We start from the raw sequence: 27230 nt of genomic DNA, 5'->3' as shown, positions 1-27230 counted from the left end.
AATATATGTCTTCCAATCACTAACCACCGGGTCTAATAGTTGCCTCTGTTTTCAAAGTTGTCCTTCCGTAGGGTGGCTTAGAATATTATTAATCGTTCAAGGGTTTGACCTGGCTCTTACCTAGAGAACGCCCTCCATTATTCACGTTATTATATTAAATAAAGGAAACATCCATTATCTTACATGATTCCGCATTATGCACGCCACACGGCGGCCTGTCCTTAACCACTGCTATCTTAATCAAATGTTCATAAAATTATGGCAATCATTTTCTAGACAACATTTTATTAATGTAAATAGTAGGTTTGACAATTCCTTGGAAATTTTTTTAAGATTATTAGTTCCTTATTCTTACATTTCAATGTAAAGCACCTTATTTCAAGTTTTCAAACCATAAATACATATGCCACATTGATATAAAGACCATCTTTTGAGAAGGATAGGGTGGGAGAATGGCAATGGAATCATCAAGATTGCTATACTTATTTTTGTCCGTTCTCATAGGCTTAGTTGCTTTCACCACAGCACAGCCAGAATTCTTTCTCCATTCTTGTTACAACACTAGAAACTATACCAGCAATAGTGTCTATCAGTCGAACTTAAACATTCTTTTATCCTCCCTCTCCTCCAACATCAACATAACTTATGGATTTTACAGCCTGTCTTTTGGCCAAGATCCTGACAGAGCTTACGCAATTGCACTCTGCAGAGGAGATGTTCTGCTAGATGACTGCCGCAGCTGTGTCAATGACTCTGCTCGTAGGATCTTACAGGATTGTCCCAACCAGAAGGAAGCAATTGGATGGTATGATAATTGTATGATTCGCTATTCAAATAAATCTATATTCGGCGTTATGGAAGATTGGCCTAGGCTGGCTTTGCTGAACGTAAATAATGTCACAAGCATTGATCAGTTCAATCAGGTACTTAGAACCTTGATGGACAGATTAAGAAGTGAAGCTTCATCTGGCAGTTCACTTCGCAAGTTCGCAACAGGAGAGGCACCAGGACCAGACTTCCTGACAATATACGCACTTGCACAATGCACTCCTGATTTGTCTGGCCAGCAATGCAACGATTGCCTGGATCAGGCAGCTGGATATATCCCAGGCTGTTGTAATGGAAAGATAGGCGGAAGAGTTGTTACGCCCAGTTGCAACTTAAGGTATGAGATCAGCCGTTTCTATAACTCTACAGTTCCACTGCCATCTCCGCCACCACAACCAACACCACCACTATTTTCCCCTCCTCCCAAAGGAATGAGGACCCATGCTATAGTTGTCTCACAGCTTATTTTTCTTTCTTTCTAATTGAATATTAAATTTGCTGGATGAAGCATTAAAACAAAGTGAACCATCTTTCTTCTTTTTTATCTTCATTTGCATCTGTGCTTGCCAAGGGAGCCTCTCCACTTCGACATGAGCAATCAGTGTTCTTTAGTATGACCTCAACTTCTGATTTTGCAGGAAAGGAAAGCAACACAGCTCGAACTGTTGTCATAATTGTTGTGCCAATTGTTAGTGTTGTGATATTTATCATCTGTTTCTGCATCTTCCTAAGACTGAGGAGGAGGACAACACAAGAATCTGAATGTAAGTTAAAATCAGTCCAGAGTTGATTGCTGCATACAAGTTCTCTTGTATGTTTCCTTTATTTAATTTTCATCTGCTTTTTTATATAAAATGTTGCATTTTCTGCAGCTGAGAATTTTGTAAAATTTTGTGTCATCCTAACCTCATCAACCTTTTGATGGATCATTGAGTAATTAAACAAGTTTAAGCTTATATAGACCATTAATGGTCTTAAAAATTCCCTGCTCCTGTTTCGATTTAACAAATACAAACAATTTATTCACCTCTGAATTAAATTGTTTTTCCTTTTTCTTGAAGCCATGGATGAAATTAAAAGTGCAGAATCCCTGCAATTTGACTTTGGCACCATTAGAGTGGCAACAGACAATTTTTCTGATGCAAATAAGCTTGGACAAGGTGGATTTGGTGCTGTCTACAAGGTAATAATGAAACATGATCACATAGAGAAGAATATTATTAGTTGGTCACCTAAAACTTCGAATCTGAAATTGAGTTCTCTTTATTTACAGGGGAAGCTTTCAAATGGACAAGATATAGCAGTAAAAAGGCTATCCATGGGTTCTGGACAAGGAGAATTAGAATTCAAGAATGAAGTACTTTTATTGGCTAAACTTCAACATCGAAACTTGGTTAGGCTCCAGGGTTTCTGCTTGGAAGGAAATGAAAGGCTTCTCATATATGAGTTTGTGCCCAATAGAAGTCTTGATTACTTCCTATTTGGTATGGCTTTCGTTCCCCTTCCAATTAAGATCATATTTATGATCACTTTATTCAGATTGCATACACACGTTTACTTATGTTGGTATTGAAAGACAAAATACAGAGGAAAGGAATTGATAGGCAGGTAAAAAAACTAAGAGAAAGAAGTACGAAACCGTAAAGACTCACACTTTATTCCATATCAATTTTTAGTTTAAATAGCTGAGTTACAAACAGAAAGCTAACAGAAGTTCAGAAAAATCAGCAAGCCTAATCGTGATTCTTAAAAATCACATAACAAATAACAATCCCCTTTAGAACAGGATTACATATTGACTAGGATTTTATTATCATTATTATTTAAAAAAAAAAACAAGAAAAATAAACATAGAAGTCACGTGCAAAACTTAAAGCAAACATTTAACACTCCTCCTTGCTTTAAGAATTGCAGACCCCAATTCTTTGTCGTAGAATCTCAAACTTGCTAACTGGAAGTGGCATCGTGAACAGGTCTGCTAGCTGGTCTTCAGAAATGCAATAAACCAAGGTAAGTTCTCCATCTTGCTGGACTTCCCTCAAGCAATAGAGCTTAATATTGAAATGCTTGGTCTTCCCGTGAAACACTGGATTGTTTGAAATTGCAATAGCGGCTTGATTGTCAACAAAAATTTTAGTGCTTTCTTTCTAGTCCATGTGTAAATCACACAAGATCTTCTTCAGCCATAAAACTTGATTTGCAGCTGCTGTTGCTGCTATAAATTCTGCTTCTGCAGTAAATTGTGCTACAATTTCCTGTTTCTTGGAACACCATGAGAAAACTCCTGAGCCTAGATTGAAACAATATCCTGAGGTGCTTTTCATATCATCAACTGATCCAGCCCAGTCACTATCCGAAAAACCACATAGCTTGAAATTTTCACACCTTTTAAACTTAACTCCATAATCAACAGTACCTTTGACATACCTTAATATTCTTTTTGCTGCAATTAAATGCATTTCACTAGGACAATGCATGAATCGAGATAAGAGACTTACAGCAAATAGAATGTCAGGCCTTGTTGCTGTGAGATACATCAGGCATCCAATCAAGCTCCTGTAATGACCTTCATCAACTTTATCAGCTCCATCTTCCTTACTTAGCTTCTCCTTTTGATTCATTGGTGTGCTTACCGCCTTACATTCTTCCATCTGAAATTTTTTCAGGATTTCCTTCGCATATTTTTTCTGATAGATGAACACTTCATTTTCTCCTTGCCTGATCTCCATTCCAAGAAAATAGGTCATGAGACTAAGATCTGTCATTTCAAAAACCTGCATCATTTCCTTTTTAAACTCTTCAACCAACTTTGCATCATTTCCTGTCACCAAAAGATCATCAACATAAAGAGACACGATGAGAGTGTCATTATCTTTATGTTTCACATAAAGAGTGGCTTCAGACAAGCTTTTAACAAAACCAAGGTCTAACAAATGTGCATCTATCCTACTATACCAAGCTCTTGGAACTTGCTTCAAGCCATATAGAGCCTTTTTTAGCAGGTAGACCTTGTCTTCTTCACCTTGCTTCACAAATCCTTCGGGCTGCTCTACATATATTTCCTCTTGTAAGATGCCATTTAAAAAAGCTGATTTGACATCCAGCTGAAACACTTTCCATCCCATTTGTGATGATAATGCAAGCAACAACCTTATTGTATCTAGTCTTGCAACAGGGGCAAAAGTGTCAGAATAATCAATGCCATATATTTGAGCATACCCTTTAACGACGAGTCTAGCCTTATGTTTTTTGATAGAGCTATTTGTATTCAGCTTTGTTCTGAACACCCATTTGACACCAATGACTTTTCTTCCTTCAGGTCTCTTAACCAACTCCCAAGTTTTATTTTTTTCAATCATAAACAGCTCTTCCTCCATTATTTTCTTCCATTTTGAATCCTGTAATGCTTCTTCAGGACCACCAGGTTCACAGAATACCACATTACATTCTGCATAGATGTCTAAAAGTGACCTTGTACCTCTAATTGGAGGATCATCTTCCAATTTGTCTTGCCATGGATCTGCTAGTTTCTCTTCAGTAACACCTTTTGGTTCCTTTGAAGTAGTATCCTTCTTCTGCAAATTATTCCAGTCCCATTGTTCGTCCTCATTAAAGTGTACATCCCTGTTGATTGTCATTTTTTCTGTTTGAGGATGATACACTTTGTAGGCTTTAGATACTGAACTATAGCCTATAAAGATACCTGGAATTGCTTTCTTGTCAAGCTTGTCAGGTTTAGCTTGTGGCACATGAACAAAACATACACAGCCAAATATTTTAAGGAAACTTAGTGAAGGTTTATACCCATACCAAGCTTCAAACGGAGTTTTATCTTCCAAAGCCTTGGTCGGAAGTCGATTCTGCAAAAATACTGCTGTGTTGGCTGCCTCTGCCCAAAACTTTTTGGGTAAATCTTTCTCATGCAACATGCATCTAGCCATCTCCATTATAGATCTGTTCCTTCGTTCACTAACTCCATTCTGTTCTGGAGTGTATGGGGCAATAAGCTAATGTTCAATGCCAGCTTCTTCACAAAACAAATTAAACTCTGCTGAAGCATATTCTTTTTCGTTATCAGACCGCAACACTTGAATCTTACAACCACTTTGATTTTCTACCATTTTCTTGAATTTCCAAAATACTCTAGCAACTTCTGATTTGAATTTCAAGAAAAAAATCCAGCACATTCTTGTGAAATCATCAATAAAAAGAATGTAGTAAAGACTACCTTGTAATGATGGCGTTCTTTGAGGTCCAGCAACATCTGTATGAATAAGTTGTAATTTTTTGGAAGCTCTCCAAGTTGATTTTGCAAATGGCAACCTATTTTGCTTACCAAATTGACAGGAAATACAATCTGGCAAATAGTCATCAAGCTCCGATAGTCCCCTTGCCATGTCACTTTTCTGTAATTTTAACATCCTTTGAAGATGACAATGCCCAAGCCTCTTATGCCAAATTTTCGTGTTGCTGGATTTGGTGAAATAAGCTATCTGCACCTCTGTAGGATCATATGCAAAGCTTTTTCCCCTCATTTTAACCTTTAAAATTTCTTTTCCAGATGCGTCAAAAATGAGACAATGGAAATTTTCAAAGATACTTTAAATCCTTTTTCTAACTGTAACTCCCTCCCTGTAGCAATTCCGTACATTCTACTGTTCCGGTGACCCGTGTTGGTCCAGACAACTAGAACGTCTGAAAAAATATTTAAACTAAAGTGAGGAACCATAATTAACTCGAATATTAATAAGAAAAATTTAGAAAAAATTTTAGAAATAAAATACAACCAAGTTAATAGTGATGGGTAATCCCTCACAACTAGGAGCCTGACCAGGGAGTGGAAAATTCATAAATTAATTTTTGGGACTAGAAGGGTCATTGAGGTTTCTAAGGCATTAGAATGCCAAAAAATGCTTAGAAAAATTTTTCAAATAATTTTAAGAGGGCATTTTGGTCATTTCGCCTTCAAATGTGATTTTTGGCCTACTTGTCCAATTAAGTAAATAATTATTATGACATAAAATATGAATAAATATTGCTAAAAATTAAATAGAAAATGAGTAGAGAAGAAAAGGAAAGAAAATGAGATAAAAGGCTAATTATGACATCACCATAATGTCATTAAACATTTACCACCAATTACAATTAATCAAGCTCACTTAAAACAATAAAAAGAGATAAAAATAACCAAAAGACATCAGCCATCTTCTTCTCAAACCCAGCCAGCCGTCTCCCTTATCCCAAACCCCAACCTCCATGGAAGCTTAATGAAAGCTTCATAACTCACCTTATCCTACCTTGAAACCCTTACCTAGCTTCACAAAAAATTAACCTAGCAACTTGAACATCCTCTAGGCAACCAAAAGAGGAAGAAAAAAAGAGAGTTTAGTTGGCTTGAAATTCTGCTCCAACAAGGTTAGTGTCCAATTCTTGTTCCTTTTGCTTTAATTCATATTCAATGGTATGAATTGTGTAGGAAATATAAGAAAATAAAACAAATAAGTGTGTGTGTACCTTACAAATTTTGGTAGCTAGAGTTAGCTAGGGTTTGATGATTTTTCTTGGTAAAAAAATAGTTATGAGCAGCCTTTGGTAGTGGATGAGGGATTGAACATAATTAAGTAAATGAAATGCAAGAATTGTGCATGTATGAAATGAAAAAATTGGACACTTGAACAATTCTAGGGTTTGCTCATGTGATGATTTATTAACCTTGTAATGGTCAATTAGTGACCATTTGAATGTGTGTGAGGAGGAAATGAAGTGAGTTGTGGCTTGGTATTTGAGTTTGGGTGAGTGTGAGTCCAGTAGGTTTAGGCAGCTATAAATGGAGTTGTAGAGGTTCAATTGGTACAAGGCCAATTGAACATGAAACTAGACACATAATAGCACCACTTTGGTGAAGAAACCCTGCCCAGAAAACCAAACTAAGTTGACCTAAAAATTGCCCTAATCCGGGTGACTTGCATTCTGCCTAGGCATAATGACCAAATGAACAGTGTTTATTCATTTGGTCATAACTCAGTGTAAAAAGGTCCAATTGACCTGAAATTTTACCAGCAGAAAGCTGAGACATAGACCTACAACTTTCATGAAGAAACAAAACCCAAATTTTGATCATAACATGTTCAAAAACTAACCTGTAATTAGTATACAAAACTTGCAGAATTGGTTCTGCCCAGAAAAATCTGAAAAATTGCAATCCTGCCAGTTATGGTGTTTAGGCCATAACTTGAGCTACAAAACTTCAAATGGAGTGATTCAAAAAAATAAATGTAACTAGACACAATAAGGAACAACTTTCATGAAGACAACTTTGCCAAATTCCTACTGTACAAATGACTAATGGAACAGTAAACATAATGCTTGAAATCTATGAAAATTTTGAATAACTAACATTAAGCTTAGAAATAGTATTGGCAATCAATACCAACAATTCTAGAATGCAAAATGTGGTATGTTGGGAGTATTAGAACCAATGTACCTATTGTCTATGCAAAAGTCAATATTTTAGTTGACTAATGAAATGAATAGTAACACCTAAACTTAAATTTCAAGAATTGAAAATTTTAAAAGTGTAACATGCCCTAGTACACCTAGCAATATTGGTTTGGATAGGTTGGCATGCTAATAGGATTTCATGGCTTTTAGCCATTCGACATTGTGTTGATACTTGGCCTTGTGCAGATACATATGTGACCGATGGTGTGGGAGGTACTTGATATCATCCAATATAGGTTACTTGGGCAACTAAAAATGGAAGTGGATAAATTTAATGAAATAATGAATATAACAAGTACAAAATAAATAAGACTACAAATAAATATCAAAAATTTGTCTACAATGAGACATCGATGCATTCACTACATATTTATTTCATGTTATTTCTTTTTATTTTATTATTGGCACCACTAAGCATTATTGTTTGGTGAGACCAATAGTATCCGTGTCACCTCCATTGGTAGGACACTAGGTTTTATTTTGATATTTTATAATTAACTTTTATTTTCTCTTGTGTAATTAAGACTTATGTAATGTATTTTGATATTGATGTAAATAGTGAAAATTGTGTTTATGAATGAAAAAGCGAATATTTATTTATGGCTTGTACATGAATATCATATGAAATGAATGATTGAGAAATGGAATTGTTGATGAAAAATATTGAGATTTTGTTGATGAAATGGAGTTTGGGATTAATTGAAAATTTTGAAAGTGTTTTCCATCATTTTGATTTTCTATAAAATTTGTGGAACCTCAAATAAATTGATGTTTTCCATAAATGACTTAAATAAATTATACTTCACCAATTGTACTTCATAACTATGAAAACAAAAAAAATAAGGGAGGATAAAAATAATTGAAATAAAATATGGTGTGTGGCATATCTTGCTGTCACACTAACAGTTGGCCAACACTCAATAGATTTTGATCAATTTCAGGTACATAAAGAACATCAGAAATTGTTTTTGTACCTGAGCTGGTTGTAATTGCAACAGTTCCAATTCCTTTTGCAGGTAGATAGCCTCCGTTGCCAATTCTGATCTTCTTGACTTTGGAAGGCCTCAAATCTTTAAAGAGAGTGTTATCGAAAGTCATGTGGTTTGTACAACCACTATCAATCAACCAACTTTCTGAAGAACTTCTAGTTGAAAAACACGTTGCTACAAACATCCGATCTTCTTCTTCTTCATCAGCAACTTGAGCAGCTTCATCTTGGCTTTGGACCTCATTATGGCAAATCACAGCTTCATGTCCAAGCTGATTACATTTGCTACACTTTGCATCTGGCCTTCTCCAACATTTGGAAGGTGGATGACCGATTTTGCTGCAGTGCTGACAAGGTGGATAGTTCTTTTTTGAATTTCTACCATAGCTGTGATTTTGATTATTTTTCTTGATTTTTTCAGCTACCTGGTGTTTGGCTGGCAGAGCTCCTTCGACAACACATTCTTTCCTTATTAGCCTCCTCTGATCTTGAGCCTGTAAGGCGTTTAACAGCTCTGCCAAAGTGATATTAGACAGTTCCTTTGTAGTTTCCAAGGTGGTAATGGCAGCTTCGTATCTCTCTGGCACAGTTACAAGAATTTTTTGAACAATTCTTGAATCTAAAAATTGAGTGCCAAGCAATCGTACCTTGTTTGCAATCCCCAATAATTTGTCTGAGTATTCTTTGATTGACTCAGAATCTTTCATCCTCTGCAATTCAAACTCCCTTAATAAATTTAGCACCTGCATGCCTCGAATCCTTTCATCTCCTTCTTATTCTTCTTTGAGATAATCCCAAATCTCTTTTGCAGATTTAAGAGACATGATCCTTGTGAAGATCGTTTCTGAAACAGCAGCAAAAAGTGTTGCTTTTGCCTTGGACTTCCTGGTCTTCTTTTCCTTGTGATTTTTCATTTGGGCCACAGTAGGATTATTTGGCAAAGGATCAACTTCATAATCTTCTTCCACAGCCTCCCAAAGATCCATAGCCTCAAGGTAAGCCATCATTCTCACAGACCATAGTTGATAATACTCTCCATCATACACACAAGTCCTTTAAGAAATAAGCTCTGATACCAGATGTTGGTATTGAAAGACAAAATACAGAGGAAAGGAATTGATAGGCAGGTTAAAAAACTAAGAGAAAGAAGTACGAAACTGTAAAGACTCACACTTTATTCCATATCAGTTTTTGGTTTAAATAGCTGAGTTACAAACAGAAAGCTAACAGAAGTTCAGAAAAATCAGCAAGCCTAATCGTGATTCCTAAAATTCACATAACAAATAACAATCCCCTTTAGAACAGGATTACATATTGACTAGAATTTTATTATCATTATTATTTAAAAAAAAAACAAGAAAAATAAACATAGAAGTCACGTGCAAAACTTAAAGCAAACATTTAACAACTTAAACAAATAATTGTTGGGAACTTAATGCAATTGCTATTTCTCCAAGAACTTGATTCACATGTAATATGTAGGTCCTAACAATCGGAGTCATTTGGACTGGGAAAGGCGATATAAAATAATAGGAGGCATCGCTCGAGGACTTCTTTAACTTCATGAAGATTCTCGCTTACGAATAATTCATCGAAATCTCAAAGCTAGCAATATTTTGTTAGACGCATAGATGAACCCTAAAATTTCAGATTTTGGCATGGCAAGATTATTTATACTAGATCAAACCCAAGGCAATACAAGCAGAATTGTGGGCACATAGTAAGTATCCCAAAATTAAACTCAATTTTCATGATTTCACATGCTTACACTACTTGATCTGATACCATTTAAAATGAATTGATTTTATTGGTGGTCAAATGCAGTGGCTACATGGCTCCAGAGTATGCAATGCATGGACATTTTTCAGTTAAATCAGATGTGTATAGTTTTGGGGTTCTACTTCTTGAAATTTTGAGTGGTCAAAGAAACAATTGCTTTCGTAATGGGGAGAATGTAGAGGACCTTCTAAGCTATGTGAGTGTTGAATTTTCACAAGAATATTTCCTTTTTTTTTTCCTTGGAATGCAGAACCAAAGAATTTCTTTTCACTAATCGCATGTCTGTATTTACTATTTCTTGTAGGCTTGGAGAAACTGGAGGGAAGGAACATTTTTAAATCTTATAGACCCTAACTTAAGAGATGGATCCAGAAATGAAATGATGAGATGCATCCACATTGGGTTGTTATGTGTTCAAGAAAATGTAGCTGATAGACCAACCATGGCTTCAGTTGTTCTCATGCTTAATAGCTATTCTCTCACTCTCCCAGTACCCTCACCACCAGCTTTCTTTATGGACAGCAGTTCTGGATCAGAAAACTTATTTTCTCAGGGCTATTACTCAGAATCCAGTAAAGAAAAATGCGAAGTCACCCCCTTATCTGCTAATAAGGCTTCAATTACTGAGCCATATCCTAGGTAGTGCCCAATCCTGTTGGTGATATTCACAGGCATGCCTGAGACATTCAGTGCCCCAGATGTCATTTGCTAACATTCATTTTGAGGGGCATATATTTATCAGATTAATTATACAAAACTAAACATCATTCATTCCTTGAGACTCTTGCATTTGTGAACTTTATTGTGAGAACTTTATTTTAACGATTTGATCAGTAGAAAAGCTCATATTTTTTTAGTCATTTTTGCCTAGACCCAGTTCTGGTAAGTAACGTATACAAGTTTGACTCGGTTCTGGTTCTTATCAAGAATTAAAATCGAACCAACTGAATTGAATATAATCAAAATTTTGATTTCAGTTTGATTCTTCAATAGTTTAACTTCAATTTTATATAGTTTTAATTTAGGCTTCATGCAATTACTATTATTAAGAGTCGAATCCGTAATAAATAAATTCAAATACTAGCATTAACCCCTATCTAATCTCAACTTTTAGAATAAGAAATTAATTATAATCAAACTTAATTTTGATCAATTCAAATTTATTAATTTGCAATTATTATTATATAAATAAAGAAATGAGAGCTATATATATTCTTTAAATAGAAGGTATATATAATTAAGAATTAAAAGGTATGCTATATAATACAATAACACAATTATAATTGATGATTAAGAGGTAGTTTAATTCATTTATGACTAAAATTATTAAGAGAAGAAAGTAAAATAAAGATAATATTTAATTATATATATTTTATAATTATAATTATTGTATAAATATATATATATATATATATATATATATATATATATATATATATATATATATATATATGTATATATTCAATTCAGCTTGGAACTCATATGCACAGCCCTACGAGGTTGACCAATACAGGAGTCGCAAGTTTTATGACATGACTGGAGCGCCAATCCACATGATGTGGAAGCCATACACCACCCAGGGACAACAGGCTTAAGTTAACGGGGCATAATTTTCAATATGCAATTGCATCAGCATTCTTGGCTACTTCTTCTCCAAAAGGATGTCTAAATGGCATTATAGCAGAGAAGAAACTAACTTGTCTTATAAGAAGCCTACAAAGTTTGAAAATTTTAGTTTTCGCCATTGTAAATTTAAAAGAAAATGACCCAGTCAAGAGTTGCTGCAACTACGCTAGGCTACAGTGCCAGTCTTCCATGAATGCTAATAAAAAATTATATGAAACTTCATTGTCAAGATTTTGTTTTCATTTTTATCAGGCTTATAAGCATAGATCTTCATTTGACCTCATTTCCATCAAAGCCTAAGGGCAAGACAATCATGTTTCTTCTTCACAAATCCAGAGCCTTCCCTTTCCTCTTAATCATCATCTCTGCACTTATTAGCTCCATAGATTGCCAGGCAACTTACAACTCTCATATCTGTCTAGGTGCAGCTAATGACACCGCCAGTGCTAATTTCAGATCAAACCTTTCTGCCCTCCTGAATTCCCTATCTTCCAAGGCCACCCTCAACAGCTTCTACAATGATTCATCTAATGGAATCTACAACCTCTATCTCTGTCGCGGCGATGTTTCAAGTAGTACCTGCCAATTCTGCGTTGATACTGCTGTTCAAGAAATCCAGCAGCACTGCCCTTCCAATAAATCTGCAATCATATGGTACGATCAGTGCATGTTGCGCTACTCTGATACAAACTTCTTTGGGGTAGCACAAACCTTTCCTAGGGTGCTCATGTGGAATGTCCAGAACACTACCTCACCTGATGAAACAAACTATGGTGCTCTAGGACTAATATACAGTTTAATTGATTCCGTTCCATCTACAGAAAATATGTTTGGAACAGATGAATCAGGAACAGCAAAAGGGACACAGAAAAGATATGCTTTGGTGCAGTGTACTAGAGATATCAATAGTAGTTCCTGTACTTCATGTTTGGGGCAATTGAGCGATGCTGTCACGACATGTTGCCAAGGGAAGATAGGTTGGCGTATTCTAGCCCCAAGTTGCAACTTAAGGTATGAGCAGACCCCATTCTTTGAACAGCAATCACCACCACCACAAACACCGTTGCCTGCAGCTCCACAACCAGTGCCTAATAATGGTGAGTCAAACATGAATATTTGGCTGGGGAATCGCATACAATTCCTCTTCTCTATTCATAAAGTCCACAACTCCACTAATCCCATGTTAATGAAATTAACGAACTTCTTCAAAAAGGGCATGACATTTTTGTCTTACAAAAGATGAATTTAGAGAAATTTTAGGGATTTATTTTCTAGTGCATCAACTCAGGCATCCCTAGTCAGTTTTTTCTGCTCTTTTAATAGAAAAATATTCTTATTATGTGTTATTAGTAATTAATGACTCTTTAATGTAATAAAAGAAGGCAAGGGAGGAAGCAATACAACCATAGTTGCAATCGTCATTGCTGTATCTTCAGTTGTGGTACTTGGAGCTCTCTTGGGTTTCTGGTACTATTCATGCTACCGCAAGAGGAGAAGACATTCAGGTTGGCATACACGAACCAGCACAAAGTAGAATTTCCATTGTTAAATTGCCGCTAAGTTTTTAATTAACTTGTTACTTTCACATAGAGGGTGAAACAAGCCAAGTAATTCTACTAGGAAATTTAGAAGGCTCAAATCGCAAGCAATTGATGGATGGGGAGATGCATATAAGCAACGATGACCACAACGGAGAAGTGCATTACTTCAATTTGAGCACCATTAAAGCAGTTACAAACAATTTCTCTCTTGCAAATAAGCTTGGAGAAGGAGGTTTTGGCCCAGTTTACAAGGTTAGAACTTAGAAGCTATGAGAAACAAAAATTTTTGTGGAATTTAGGGTTCATCTACTTCAAATCAAACTATTCTAATAGGATTAAAAAAAAAAATGATTTCCCCATTATTAAAATTAAGATGTACTTGCTTTGATTGACAAGGTTTGAGATGCATTCAGGGGAAGCTGCCTGATGGACAAGAAATAGCTGTTAAAAGGCTTTCAATGACTTCAAAGCAAGGTCTTGATGAGTTTAGGAATGAAGTGATGGTAATTGTCAAACTTCAACATAAGAATCTTGTGAGGCTATTAGGATATTGCATGGAAGGAGATGAAAAGCTTCTCATCTACGAGTACCTGGCCAACACTAGCCTTGATGCCTTCCTGTTTGGTTAGCTCTCTATGCTTCTGTTTTTGGTGGACGATTCTAATTTTTCCTTATGCTTCATTCCAATAGTTCTGTTTCTTGCATAACAATACATCAAGGGAAATTTCCACTGATGGAGTAACTTGATGCTTCCTTGCTTTTATGAAGCCAGATCCAAAAAGAAGTAGAGAGCTTGATTGGGCAAAGCGTGCAAACATTATAACTGGAACTGCAAGGGGCCTTTTATATCTACATGAAGACTCTCGGCTCAAAATCATCCATCGGGATATGAAAGCAAGCAATGTTTTGTTGGATGATGAGATGAACCCAAAAATATCCGATTTTGGCACTGCAAGAATTTTTGGTGGCAATCAACTAGAAGCCAACACTGACAGAGTTGTTGGCACATAGTAAGTCCTTTCCTTCATATCCACTCTCTATAAATTGTGAACAGAGTAGCACTGATAGAATCATCATGTATTTCCATTTTCCTTCATCTCCATTGTCCATTCATGATAAAGTATTTTCTTTTCTTAAACAGTGGATACATGGCTCCAGAATATGCACTAGAAGGAGTTATTTCAATCAAGTCAGATGTCTACAGCTTTGGAATCCTAATGCTAGAGATCATAAGTGGTAAAAAGAACAGGGGCTTCTACAACCCAGAGCATGACCCTAGCCTTCTGTTACATGTAGGAATACCTTCATACCTCACCTTACTTTTTTTTTTTTTTTTTGACTTCAGCTCAATAGCTTTTTTTTTTTTTCTTCCTGTAAAAGTTAACTCAGTAAATATGACCCTGAACAGGCCTGGAAGCTCTGGAATGAAGGCAAAGGTGAGAATTTGATAGACCCGAACATAGTTCATTCTTGTCCCAGAAGTGAAGCCTTGAGATGGATCCATATCGCTTTGTTGTGTGTTCAAGATGACCCTGCACAAAGACCCACAATGTCATCAGTTGTTCTCATGCTGGGGAGCAAATCTGTAAATCTTCCTCAACCATCAACAGCTCCATACTCTATGGGTATATTTACTACAATGTCTGATCAATCTTCAATATCTGGGACAGGAACTGGCTTCCTTACATCAGATCGATCAACAGCCAGTGTTTCTAGATAGTTGAGAGACTGATTAGATACATTCTTTTTCTACCACCCTGACAATTTTTTACTTGTACGTATGTATTATGGGTAGAAACGATTCCTTTTTTAAATAAATATTAAAAAAAATAGCATTGATGATTTTTCTGACATACCCAAAAAAAAATTGAGATGGATTATTGTAATGGATTTGCGAAGCATGATTAATACTTAAATAAATCCTACTTCTACTTCTTCTTCTTCTTCAAGGAGGAACTCTCATTAACAGAGACAGGGAGTCATTCATTAACCGTAAAATGACAAGTCGTTTGATAAAATACAATTTAGAATCGGCTACGCGCCACTGATTTGACACTATGGTCGTGGACGACGAAACGTCAAGCCGTTCGTAAATATAACGAGATTTAAATTTAGAGCAGAGCGGCCTTTAAACTAACACGGTTAAATGGATATCACAAGTTTCAAATCAAAGATTAAGCAGAGATCAAAGAGAAGAAAGGAGAGGCCAGAGGATTTGTGGCATTCGCGTCAATTTTAAGCAAGGGATTCTCTTCATCTCTCTCTGCGGTTTGTAGATGGAGCGATGTTAGAGATGAGAGTCACAACGCCATTGATATGGACGCAATACAGATCAATCATTATCCCTCTAGGGATACTGGTTTCTTTCGCTAGTGCTTCCTCCGGTCCGGATACTCTTCGTTGTCCTTTAGTCACTGTCTACCGTACGATCACTCCTTTAGCCAATTTTTATACCTCGTTCTGAACTTTGAACTTTATTCCGTTTTGTTTTTATGCCTTAGCCAGTATAATGTCAATGTTATCCATTGGTAATTTATAATTTTTTAATTTAATTTAATTTAATTTTTAATTATATTTTAAGTAAGATAAATTATTATTATTAAATTAATTTTAAATTAAAATTTATTATTATTAAATTAATTTTAAATTAAAATTTTTTTATTTAATTTATTTTAAATAATTTTTATCTATTATAATAATAAATTTTTAGTTAATTTATAGTGTTATTAATTAAAACATTCATTTAATTTTTTTATACATATACTAATAGTAATTTTAATGATTATTTTATTTAAAATATAATAAAAGTACTTTATTTAAAAAATAATTTAAATTTAATAAAATTTTAATATTAAATTGATATTTATTTTTTATAAATTATAAAAAAATACATTAGATTAATAAAAAAATAATATTATTTTAAAAATATATAAATAAGATATTTTTTATTTTTAATATAATAAAAAAATATTAAATTATTAATAATGAATTAAATTATTTAATTTTAATAATAATGAAAATATATAATATTATTATTAATTAAAAATAACATTCTATTATATTATTTTTTTTAAAAAACTATATCTAAGTGTAAATTTCTGATATATTTTTTATAAAATAATTTTTAGACAAAAATAATATCACTTAATATAAATCTATAATATAAAATAAATACATTTCATAAAAATTAAAATTTTAAAATATCATTATTTTTTATTAATATAATAATTATTAAAAATATATACTATTTTTAAAAAGATAAATTCTATAATTTTAATATTGTAACTTTAATTTTTTTTATCATTTTTATTTATAGTTAAATTTTCAATACAATCATATTTGTAATTTATCTTTAAAATTCTATTTCTATATAAAAATATAGTTAAAAAATAATTTAATTAAAATTTAAAAATAATTCTATTAAAAATTAATGATAATAAAATATAGATAATCAAAATATTAGTTATAATTGTATTAGATATATATAATTATAATGAAATAAAATATTCAAAAGTTTAAGAAATATTAAATAAGAAATTTATAAAAAAAATTAATAATTAAATACACATTAATTAAATATATTTAAATAAAATAAATTTTAAAAATGATAACTAATAACTTTAAAAGAAATAATAAGAATATGGCACAAATAAAAAAAGATTTAAAAATATTTAGGTAAAATGAAAATATTTGATGAGAGATGAGTGTTTAATGTATATTACATGTCTCCTATGACATGTTATATATAGATAAATAAATAAAAATTATTTAAATAAAAAATTAATTTATAATTAAATATTATTTAATTGAAAAACGGTAATTAAAGCATTCAAATGTAATTTTTATAATAATAAAATATTTCATATTTACTTATGGTCTGTTTGGTTTAACTGTTGAATACAACTGATAACTATTAGCTGATAAACTGATAGCTGATAGCTGGTAGCTGATGATAGCTGATTTATATTAAGTGTTTGGTAAAATTATATTTAGCTGTTGCTGTTGATATGTAAAATGACTAATAAGGGTATATATTATATAATTTATTTTATTATTGAAATAAATATAAAATTATAAATTTATTATATTATATTATTTATTTTATTATTAAATTAAATATACAATTATTAAATTAATATATTATATCATTTATTATATTATTAAAATAAATATAAAATTATTAATATATTATATTATATCATTTATTTTATTATTAAAATAAGAAAATAATTAAATTTTTTAAAAAATAATTAAATAACTTTAAAAATATAGATAAAATAATAAAGTAATTATTATTGTTGATAAAGAAAAAACTTATAATTAATTTTAAGTTTTTAGATATAAATAAGTATTTTATATTTTATGTTATTAATAAAAATTATTTTAACAAAGTTGAAATCCGTTAATTAAAATGTTAAAATTATGAATGAAAAATATAAAAGTATTAATAATATTAATTTTCGAGTTAAATAAAAAAAGAATAACAGCTAATGAGAAACAGCTTTAAAAATAGAGTTAATATAAACTGTAGTTGATGGGTACCATATCAGCTACCCATCAACTATCAGTTTTATTTTTTTTAACCTATCAAACACTCTAGTTCACCTATTTAGGTGTCTATCAACTATCAGCTGCACACAACAGGTAAACCAAGCACCCCCTTAATCATTTCAATTAAATAGTCATAAGTTAGTCATAATGATAATAATAATAATAATAATTAATTAATAAATCTTAGAAAAATAAAATAAAAAGAATATTAAATTATTAACATAAAAAATAATATATACTAATTATAAATAAATTAAATCTCTATATTTTATTTTTATAACATTTTATGTAAACTACACCTTTTGTTTCTTAAATTTTTTAGCAAAAATTTCATAATAAAAATAATAGAAAATATAACAATGTAATAAAAATATTTATTAAATATATAAAATAATTTAAGGTTGATTAAATTATATGATAGTTGATTATGAGATCGTAAATTAATGATCAATTTTCTTTAAATTAATGACCATCAAAGACCTTTTATTATTATTATTATTATTATTATTATTATTATTATTATTATTATTATGGAGGATAACATGTGGCAAATAAGATTTTTCCATAAATGAATTTATAAAAATAATATAAATAATTTTTAAATATTACATTTAATTATAAAAAGTCTTAATTTTTAAAAATTAAATTTTATAAAAGTAAAAATTTAAATCATAAATGTTAAGGTAGTATTGTAAATAATAATGATAATTAAAAAAATAAAAAAAATAAATAATAATTAGTATAAAAGAGAGTATTCATAATTAATTATGAGATTATAAATTAATAGTCAATTTTCTTTAAACTAATAGTCACCAATGACCTTTTATTATTATTATTATTATTATTATTATTATTATTATTATTATTATTATTATTATTATTGAGGGTAACAAATGGTAAATAATATTTTTGCACAAATAAATTTATTATAAATAATTTTTAAATATTATATTTAATGGTCTTAATTTTTAAAAATTAAATTTTAAAGAAAATAATAATTTAAATCATAAATATTAATTTAATATTGTAAATAATAATGATAATTAAAAGATAAATAAAAAAATTAAATAATAACTAGTATTTATAAAATAATATAAATAATTTTTAACTATTACATTTTCTTAATTTTTAAAAATTAAATTTTAAAAGAAATAATAATTTAAATCATAAACGTTAAGGTAATATTATAAAAAATAATCATAATTAAAAAAATAAAAAATTAAATAATAATTCATATAAATGAGAGAATTTATGAAATATGACACATGACAAACCTTTTAAAAAAAACTCTACAAATTATTTTCTTGAAAATACCTCGTAGCTTTATATATAAATATAGATTTTAATTTATTATTAAAAAAATTTTAAATTAACCTTATTTCCTCTTAAACCCAAAAAAATAAGAGATTTTAATCATCATTTAAATTTGTTACACACAATAATTCATTTGAAAAGGAGAAAAATTTATCACTCAATAGTATTGAGTTTACATTTATAATCCAAAAACTTATTATTATAAATTAGAAGAATATTTTTAAAATAAAATTAAAATTTTTAAATTTTTTAATAACTATTTGAGATTAAGGGACAAAAATAAAATATGCAAGGATGTTCAGGTGCTGTAAAAATTAGCCGGTTTTTAGAGGTTGTACGATAGGGCATGGTTTTTTGAAAAAAAAAAAGAAACTAATTTTTAATAGAAATAAAATTTTTTCTAATAATATAAATTAAAAGTTTTGAAACAAAATACATTTTAAAATATATTTTATCATAATTTATTTTCTAAATTATGAAAGATATTAAATTAAAAAAATAATTTTATTATTTATTGGTAAATATATTTTTTTATTTCTCATTTTATTTTATAAAAAATAAAAATTTAAATTTCTTAAAAAATAAAAAATTATTTTACACAAGCAAATAATCTATAAAAAAAATAAAATAAAACTATTTAACTCACGTGAACAAATTTATAAGTCTTATTTACTTTTAAATATTTTTACTGAGCTTAATTGAAGCAAACTCGACCTTTTAGACAAGACCAGACTCAAGCTAACTTAGAGTTGGCCAGGAGTCGATTCAAAATTAGAATCAGATCAAAATCAAATTGGTTAATTTTAAAATCGATATGGATAAAAACATTTTGATTAAAATTGATTTTGAATTAAATTAAAATTAAATCTAGATTTAAATCAAATCAGATTTTTTTTTATTTAAAAAATAAAAAAAATTCAAAAAAATCAACTCTTATATTTATTTAAGGAAAAATTACTATTTAGTCTATGGATTTTAAAGAAATTAATTATTAGTCTCCATATTTTAAAAATACATTATTTCGTCCATATATTTTACTTATGTTAAATTATTTAATCCCTCCGTCAATTTTTAGTTAGTCAATAAATTTTAATCAGGTCAAACTACTATTTAGTCAATCTATTGTAGTGAAATTAATCAATTAATTATTGTATTTTAAAAAATGCTACTATTTAGTCTCTCTATTTTAGTAAAATTAATTAGTTCATCCTTATATTTTGAAAAATTTATACCTAAATGAATAATATAAATTTTATTGTGTGAAGATTGAATTTGAATTTATATTTTTCAAATTGTACAAGTATTTTTATTTAATTCTCTAGCTATCACTTTTGTATTTTTTGTCACGACCCGAACCCATGAGCCAAACCAGCACTAGGATCTATGCCGACATAAAGCCCCCGAGACCCGTAGTAAGCCTCATTAGTCCAAATCCATAATCAGGGCCCAAACTGAGGCCCATCATGCAAATAATAGAAAATAAAATATTATATTATATTTTTATTCGAGTTAACCCAACCCAATAACCATTAAAATCTAAAGTCATGAGAGTCCAGCTCAACTCTAAATCAATCAATTATAAACTATATAAATATCATAAAAATTTTCATTTATTGATGTCAAAAACTTAAGTTAACATAGTCTCCAACAAGACCCATGCTACAGCTAATACATGCAAAGTTCTAGATTTCAAATTTAGAAAATAATAAAACAAATAAATAACTGATGTTAAACCTGTAAGAAAGAAAGTAGATTACTCTAAAAATGAATTCCTCTTGTAGTCTGAAAAAAATATGGTGTTCGACTCATAGAGTAAGATACTAATTTTGTATACAATTTCTATAACTATCTAATTCTAACACGTGCTTAGAAATGAAATGCATCATCTTAATACAAACCAAGCAAAACAAGTCAAATCACACCCAAGTCAATCTGGAGCACTCACACATATATATATGGGGAGCTGATCCCTCTACCTAGCTCTCTTAGTTCCGACCTCTATCAGTGAGAAGAACTCAAAGCCAGATTTTCTCTTAATATCTAAATGCGGGGGCCAGCGAGATCAACTCAAAGCCATGCCTACCCCGACTTATCCATAGTAAGGATCGGGTCCCAGCGAGTCAAGTTTCTGCCTCGTCTACCCTTCCTACCTTATCCACATACACATCAACTCACACACACATCTCCAGATCACCATAAAATAACAACAACAGCAATGTAAACAAGTACAAATGCAATAAAAGTTGTGTCTAATATTTAACTCTATACATATATGTATAAGTGATACATGAGCATGCCTTAAATAAATAATAATATTGAAATTATAAATAAAATTAATATCTACTCACTATACACCGGGGACTATTGTGGCTGCTGGGTGGAGGAAAAATAGCTGACCTCGATCACCTAATTAATTATATTATAAATTTATTAGTACTAACTCAAAAGAAGACTATAAAAAGACAACAGACAGTCTAATACATGCCGAAAATCTAACAGAGTTTTCTCTATACCTAGGACCTACTCAACCTGCAAAATGATTTAAATAACACTTCTAAATAAACCCATATCTCATCATCATTATATGGCCCCTCCTGGGCCCTTCAAACCAAGCAATAATCACAACATCAGACAATTCAATTATAAGACTTTAAAACTAATATTTTTCAAAAATTATTCAAACTAACTTTAAAAATTCTATAAACTTGCCCCGCGGTCCTAACAATATTATAAGGCTATTGCAAAAGGAATAATAATTTTTTGATTATTCACGAATATTTTATGAATTTTATTCTAAACCCAGTAGAGGTAAAAATTGAGCAACTTACAGTTTGGGTTTACCTATGGCAAATCTGACACCTAGAACTCATCCAGAATGTCTGAAAACGCTATGATTCACTATAATATCGATCACGTTCGGAGACAGGCCGAGCAGACAGCTGGTTCTGGCCTAAAATACAGTCTCAGCTGTGGTGAGCTATCTTCAATCCGATTGCACCTAAATTATGCTAAAAAATTATTAACAATTTTCATGAAATTAATTTTAATTTTGGGAATCGAAAAAGCTCAAAATTCTCATCAAGCGATCTGAACCATCTAATAATCGCCTTTTTCACACGGTGTCTGATCAGAGCGGGGCCAATCCCATTTCAAAGATTTCGTTGCCCTGAATCTATCGTTGGTCTCGAATTTCCGATACAACGGTTGGATCGCCGAAAAACTGGCCAGAAAGTGGCTGCCATCATTTTCTCTCTCCTCTTTCTCTCTCTTTTAAAAACCGCCGGAAACCACCATGGAATGGGACACCGCCAGTTGGGATGGGAAGCCTGTGGTCCCAAGAGTTAAGTGCCGCCCTCCACTGGCCGAAACGCCGCCGAAATCGCACCTCAAAGGATGCGGCTTCGTCCGCGTTAAGGCCTCCTTTCGACGCCATTCATCGTCAATAGGGGGTTACCGATGCAGCTGAGGACCGCTGGAAGCCCGTCGGACCTTTAACGGCCATTGCCCGCCACTGGGTTGGCCGGAAATGCAGTGAACAGAGAGAGAGAGGGAGAGAGACGGGAAGGAAGAGAGAGAGAGAGAGAGACGGGAGGGGGGTAGCCTGTTTGCAAAATTTTAAAACTCTGTTTTTTTTTTATCTTTTAATTACATAACCAGTCCTTAAATTTTTTTCATGTTTTTCAATCAAGTCCAAAAATTCTTTTACTTTATTTTAAATTTAATGAACTTTAGTAACAATAATAAAATTAAATGTTGTCTAGAGAAATAAAATTATTTTTATGTTAATTTAATAAATTAACTTTAATTTATTTTATTACAACTAACAATTTAAAATAATTATAATAATAATACATGTCAAAATAACATTCATGAAGTAAAATATTATACCTTAAATAAAATAGTAATAAATTAAAATAAAAAATTTAAAATATTTCCTATATATATATATATCAGGTTGTTACATTTTTTGTTTATTAGAAAATAGTACTTGTCAAGTATTACTTGATATCTCTAGGGGTGAGCATTCGATTCAAATCGAACCGAACCGAACCGAATTAAATTATAAAAACTGAACCGCAAATTTTAGAAACCGAACCGAACTGAAATGGGTGAAAAATTGAATCGAACCAAATCAATTTATTTCGGTTCGATTTGGTTTAAACCGATCGATTTGATTTTTTATTGATTTTTTAATTTAGACTTGATTTTCAAGTTATTTGGTCTAATTTTAACTTTGGTTTGAACCTAATAACCATTAATCAATAAAATTAAACAATTAATATATATATAATTAAATATAATTCATAAATTTTTCATAAAAATAAATCAATTCAAAAATCGATTCGGTTCGATTTAGTTTGATTTGACTATATAAATTACTATTCGGTTCGGTTCGGTTTAATCGATTTTTTTTTCTTCAAAACCAAATCGAACTGAAATAACCGAAATATTTATATTTTAAAACCGAACCGATTGAACCAAATTGACTCGGTTCGGTTCGATTTTTCAGTCTGAACTGAACTCTGCTCAGCCCTAGATATCTCCAAATAATCAATGCGAAAGTCTAAAAAAATTAATTTTCAACAGGAAAACACGATACCAAGGGAATTGAATAAATTATTCTTAAATAATTTAAAAAATATATAAATTTATATTTATTTTTCACAAAATAAAATTTTCATTTTTCAAATAACAATATATTTTTAAAAATATAAAAATAACTAATTAGTTTTACTAAAATAGAGAATTAAATAGTAATTTTTTAAATACAGAAATTAATTAATTAATTTTATTAAAATAAAATAATTAAATAATAATTTGACTGGTATTATTAACAAAAGTATTTGATAAGAAAAATAAATAGTTTAGTGAAAATAATATATACAGATTAAATAATATATTTTTTAAAATATATAAATTAAATAATTAATAAAAATTAAAAAATATTTTTTTTAATTAAATTAGAATTAAAGTGCACCTGCATTTTCAATCATGATCTCCTGAACTTTAAAATGAAATTGCCGGTTGCGATGCAATTCAATCCCAAATGGAATGTTCTAAGTATTGATTTAAGCCACATCTAAAAAATGAAGTTTGATTTCAATTTCACATCAATTTAAGTTTTTAACTTCCATCCTCCCAAGGTCAACTCAGCAACAATTTCAACAAATTCCCAACTAACAAAATTAATTAAGCTACAATCTCATCTCCCATCCTCTACAAGTTATAGCCCATAACTTCCCTTCTACAAACAAAAATGGAAAAGGAAAAATGAAAATTTATATTTTGCCTTATATTATATTTTAATTTTTAAATTTTAAAAAATTAATTATTTAATTTCTGAATCTTACACTATATTACATTTCAATATCTGAATTTTAAAAAATAATTATTTAATCTATTTAATTTTAATATATAAAATAATTTAGCCCCTATAATTTTAATGTTTATAATAATTTCTTCTATTGACAAAAAAAAATAAATTATTCTATATATTAAAATTATAGGGACTAAAGTGTGATATAGTATAAAACTCAGAAACTAAATAAATAATTTTTAAAAAATTAGAGATTAAAGTGTAATATAGTATAAAATTTAAGAATTAAATAATTAATTTCCTATAATTCAAGGACTAAAGTGTAATATAGGGTAAAATTTAAAGAACAAATTGTAAATATCCTAATGGAAAATGCAAGAAACCTGTAAAAAAAAAATTTCCTTTACGTGCGGCTGACTGCAGCCCTCGTCTTTTCGCTGACCAAAAGAAAACCATTCAAAGGCTAGATAACAGGAACACTAGAACTGGGATCATCAATCCAATTGCAACTCGTTCATTTGAGATTTGCACAGCTCCTGTATTGCCAAGCACAAACCAGCAATTAGCCCAAGATTCTTTTTTATTTTTCCTCGTTTCAAATTGAAGGATGAGGAAAGGAATATCAGGATTTGAAGTTCTGATCTCCCATATTATGGACTAGGCATTCTGATATTGAATCAATGGAATTAACCCAAAATTTGCTTGACAAAGAAAAGCAATATAGTTCAGGGAATTCAGATAACTAACCTTCATTTACGGGGATTGAGAAGTTGAAATAGAATTGGTAATCATGATACCACATGCTACAACTAGCCCCATAAATCTCCCATCCTCTTTTGTTCCCAATTGTGGTTCTAAAAGTCACCAACAGGTAACTAAAGCACTTGCCACAGTCACTCCTGCTGATATCTCTGCTGCACTGAGCCATCCCATACCTCTTCCCACTTGGTCCCACATCCAATACCGCAGTCTGGAACATCAAAGGTGGCTCTGGAGCAGTAGCAGCAAGCTCATTCATGAAGTTAAGCCCTTTAGAAACCACGTTTGAATCTTCGAAATTAGTATCGTTGGTTAAAGCCATTGCAGATTGATCCCATACACCAAAAAAGCTAATGTTTGAATACCGAAGAAGACACCATTTAAGCCATATAGTAACGTTCTTACTAGTTGAGCAGCCACGCACCATGGTAGAGTTCCTGATGCAAGTTGCACAGTCTGTGGGAGAAATATCGCCTCTACATTGGGTAAGGCCAAAAATCATGTAGGCATCTTTCCCGGCTGTGGCAGTGTAGAATCCATTGTGAACAGGCCCATTTGCTGCAAGTGAATCCTGGAGATTGTTGAGATTGATTTGGTATTGATTCTCCAGGGTAGCATTATCAGAGCCTGAACATTGCAAACCAAGAATCTCATTAGTATCAGCAAGAGAAGGTCTGGATAACAACAGCAAGGTAGATAACAAAATGAAAATCTCCATTTCTCTTTGAATCCAAGGAAAAAGGAAAAATACAGAGGTCATGAATGAAGCAAGTGCTTTAGTTTCATCATTAAAAAAAAAACTATCAAATCCTGGCATTTTGCCTTTTGTATGGTAAAGTCAACTTGCTATGCTGGGATTGCAATTATTCCTAGGATGAATATATATGAGCACTATAAAATTGAAGTCAACAAAATTAATCTACCTTGTCTTAGTCATGCCATTGGAAGGATATGCTAAGCAATAGGAAGGTAAAATTGTAGTTAATTGAAACCAACTCCTCAAGTTATGTTTCTCAAATGGGTTAGGAAATCAAATGATGACTCCACTTGAAACTAGTTGCTTTTAGTTAAATGCCCCAGTTACCCAAGTTATGGATAAGTGCAAGTACAGAGAATCAATTATTGATTTTATATTAGTGTACCAAATTTATCTCATATTATCAAAATAAATACAATAAAAAGTGTTGATGTGCCAAATCAATCATTTAAATATTAAATATAATGTTGAAATTCATGTAGTTCCACTTAAATATAATATTAATTATTTAATTTTTAAATTTTTCACTATATATACTTTAACTTTTAAATTTTAAAAAATAAATTATTTAATCTCTAAATTTTATATTATATTATATTTTAATTCTATAATTTTAATATATAAAAAAATTTAATACTTATTATTGTAAATATTAAAATTACATAAACTAAATCATTCAATATATTAAAATTAAAAAATTAAATAATTTATTTATCAAAATTTAAAAACTAAAATATATATAATATAAAACTCAAAGGCTAAATAATTAATTTCCTAAAACTCAAAAATTAAAGTGTAATATAAGATTCGCTAACCTATGGTCTAATAATAATTTTATTATTATGAGCTTTTATTTCAAGTTGCAACTCATCTTGCTATATTATAATTCCCAAGTAATCATCTCAATTTTTTTTTTCTTGAATGCGACCAACTAGAAGAATATAATTTAAGAAAAAAAAAAAAAGTTGTAGTTGCAAAGTCATTACTTTACTAGACCAACTGCCCATAACAGTAGAGAATGGGCTATTAAGAGCCAGCAAGATCACAAAGACACTTTGATGGCCCATAGTGATTTAAGGCCTTTTCCAAAATCAAGTGTTCTATTTCTTTTTTTTTTTTTTTATAATTCCCTTTAAATTTTTTTTTTTTTTTATATAAGTCACGGTTTTGAAATCTGGTCCGACTCGGTTAGTCATGCCGTAAAATCTATGAACCAGACATTTAAAGAGTTTAATTCACCCTTAAAACTTGTGTGACATCAAAACTGGT

The 27230-nt window shown here is 30.8% G+C and overlaps 2 protein-coding genes and 1 pseudogene across 5 annotated transcripts; 2 read left to right on the top strand and 1 right to left on the bottom strand.

Annotated features, from left to right (window-relative positions):
• On the top strand, positions 1 to 10870 carry LOC110661925 (cysteine-rich receptor-like protein kinase 10; annotated as a pseudogene).
• A 1048-nt stretch (positions 10871 to 11918) lies between these two features.
• On the top strand, positions 11919 to 15116 carry LOC110661922 (cysteine-rich receptor-like protein kinase 10). 3 transcript variants are annotated; one of them, XM_021820757.2, is made up of 7 exons: positions 11919 to 12819; positions 13105 to 13227; positions 13313 to 13515; positions 13677 to 13887; positions 14036 to 14273; positions 14405 to 14555; positions 14672 to 15116. In XM_021820757.2, the coding sequence occupies exons 1-7, from the start codon at positions 11934 to 11936 to the stop codon at positions 14981 to 14983; spliced, it is 2124 nt and encodes a 707-aa protein (XP_021676449.2). In that variant the 5' UTR covers positions 11919 to 11933; the 3' UTR covers positions 14984 to 15116. The 3 variants fall into 3 exon arrangements, with proteins under 3 accessions (XP_021676449.2, XP_021676447.2, XP_057986368.1); XM_021820755.2 differs by having other exon boundaries at positions 13102 to 13227; XM_058130385.1 differs by lacking the exons at positions 11919 to 12819; positions 13105 to 13227 and having other exon boundaries at positions 13377 to 13515; positions 13660 to 13887.
• Positions 15117 to 24769: 9653 nt separating this feature from the next.
• On the bottom strand, positions 24770 to 26085 carry LOC110634759 (cysteine-rich repeat secretory protein 38). Of its 2 annotated transcripts, XM_058130384.1 has the most exons (3): positions 25610 to 26085; positions 25193 to 25474; positions 24770 to 24981 (listed from the first exon to the last, which is right to left on the bottom strand). In XM_058130384.1, exons 1-3 carry the CDS (start codon positions 26019 to 26021, stop codon positions 24902 to 24904), a joined length of 774 nt encoding a protein of 257 aa, XP_057986367.1. In that variant the 5' UTR covers positions 26022 to 26085; the 3' UTR covers positions 24770 to 24901. The 2 variants fall into 2 exon arrangements, with proteins under 2 accessions (XP_057986367.1, XP_057986366.1); XM_058130383.1 differs by having other exon boundaries at positions 25193 to 26084.
• Between the last annotated feature and the right edge of the window lie 1145 nt (positions 26086 to 27230).

This window comes from Hevea brasiliensis, chromosome 11, assembly GCF_030052815.1.
Source record: "Hevea brasiliensis isolate MT/VB/25A 57/8 chromosome 11, ASM3005281v1, whole genome shotgun sequence".
Taxonomy (NCBI): domain Eukaryota; kingdom Viridiplantae; phylum Streptophyta; class Magnoliopsida; order Malpighiales; family Euphorbiaceae; genus Hevea; species Hevea brasiliensis.
The sequence above is the reverse complement of the archived record's forward strand: the minus strand, read 5'-3'. Positions and strand labels throughout refer to the sequence as shown.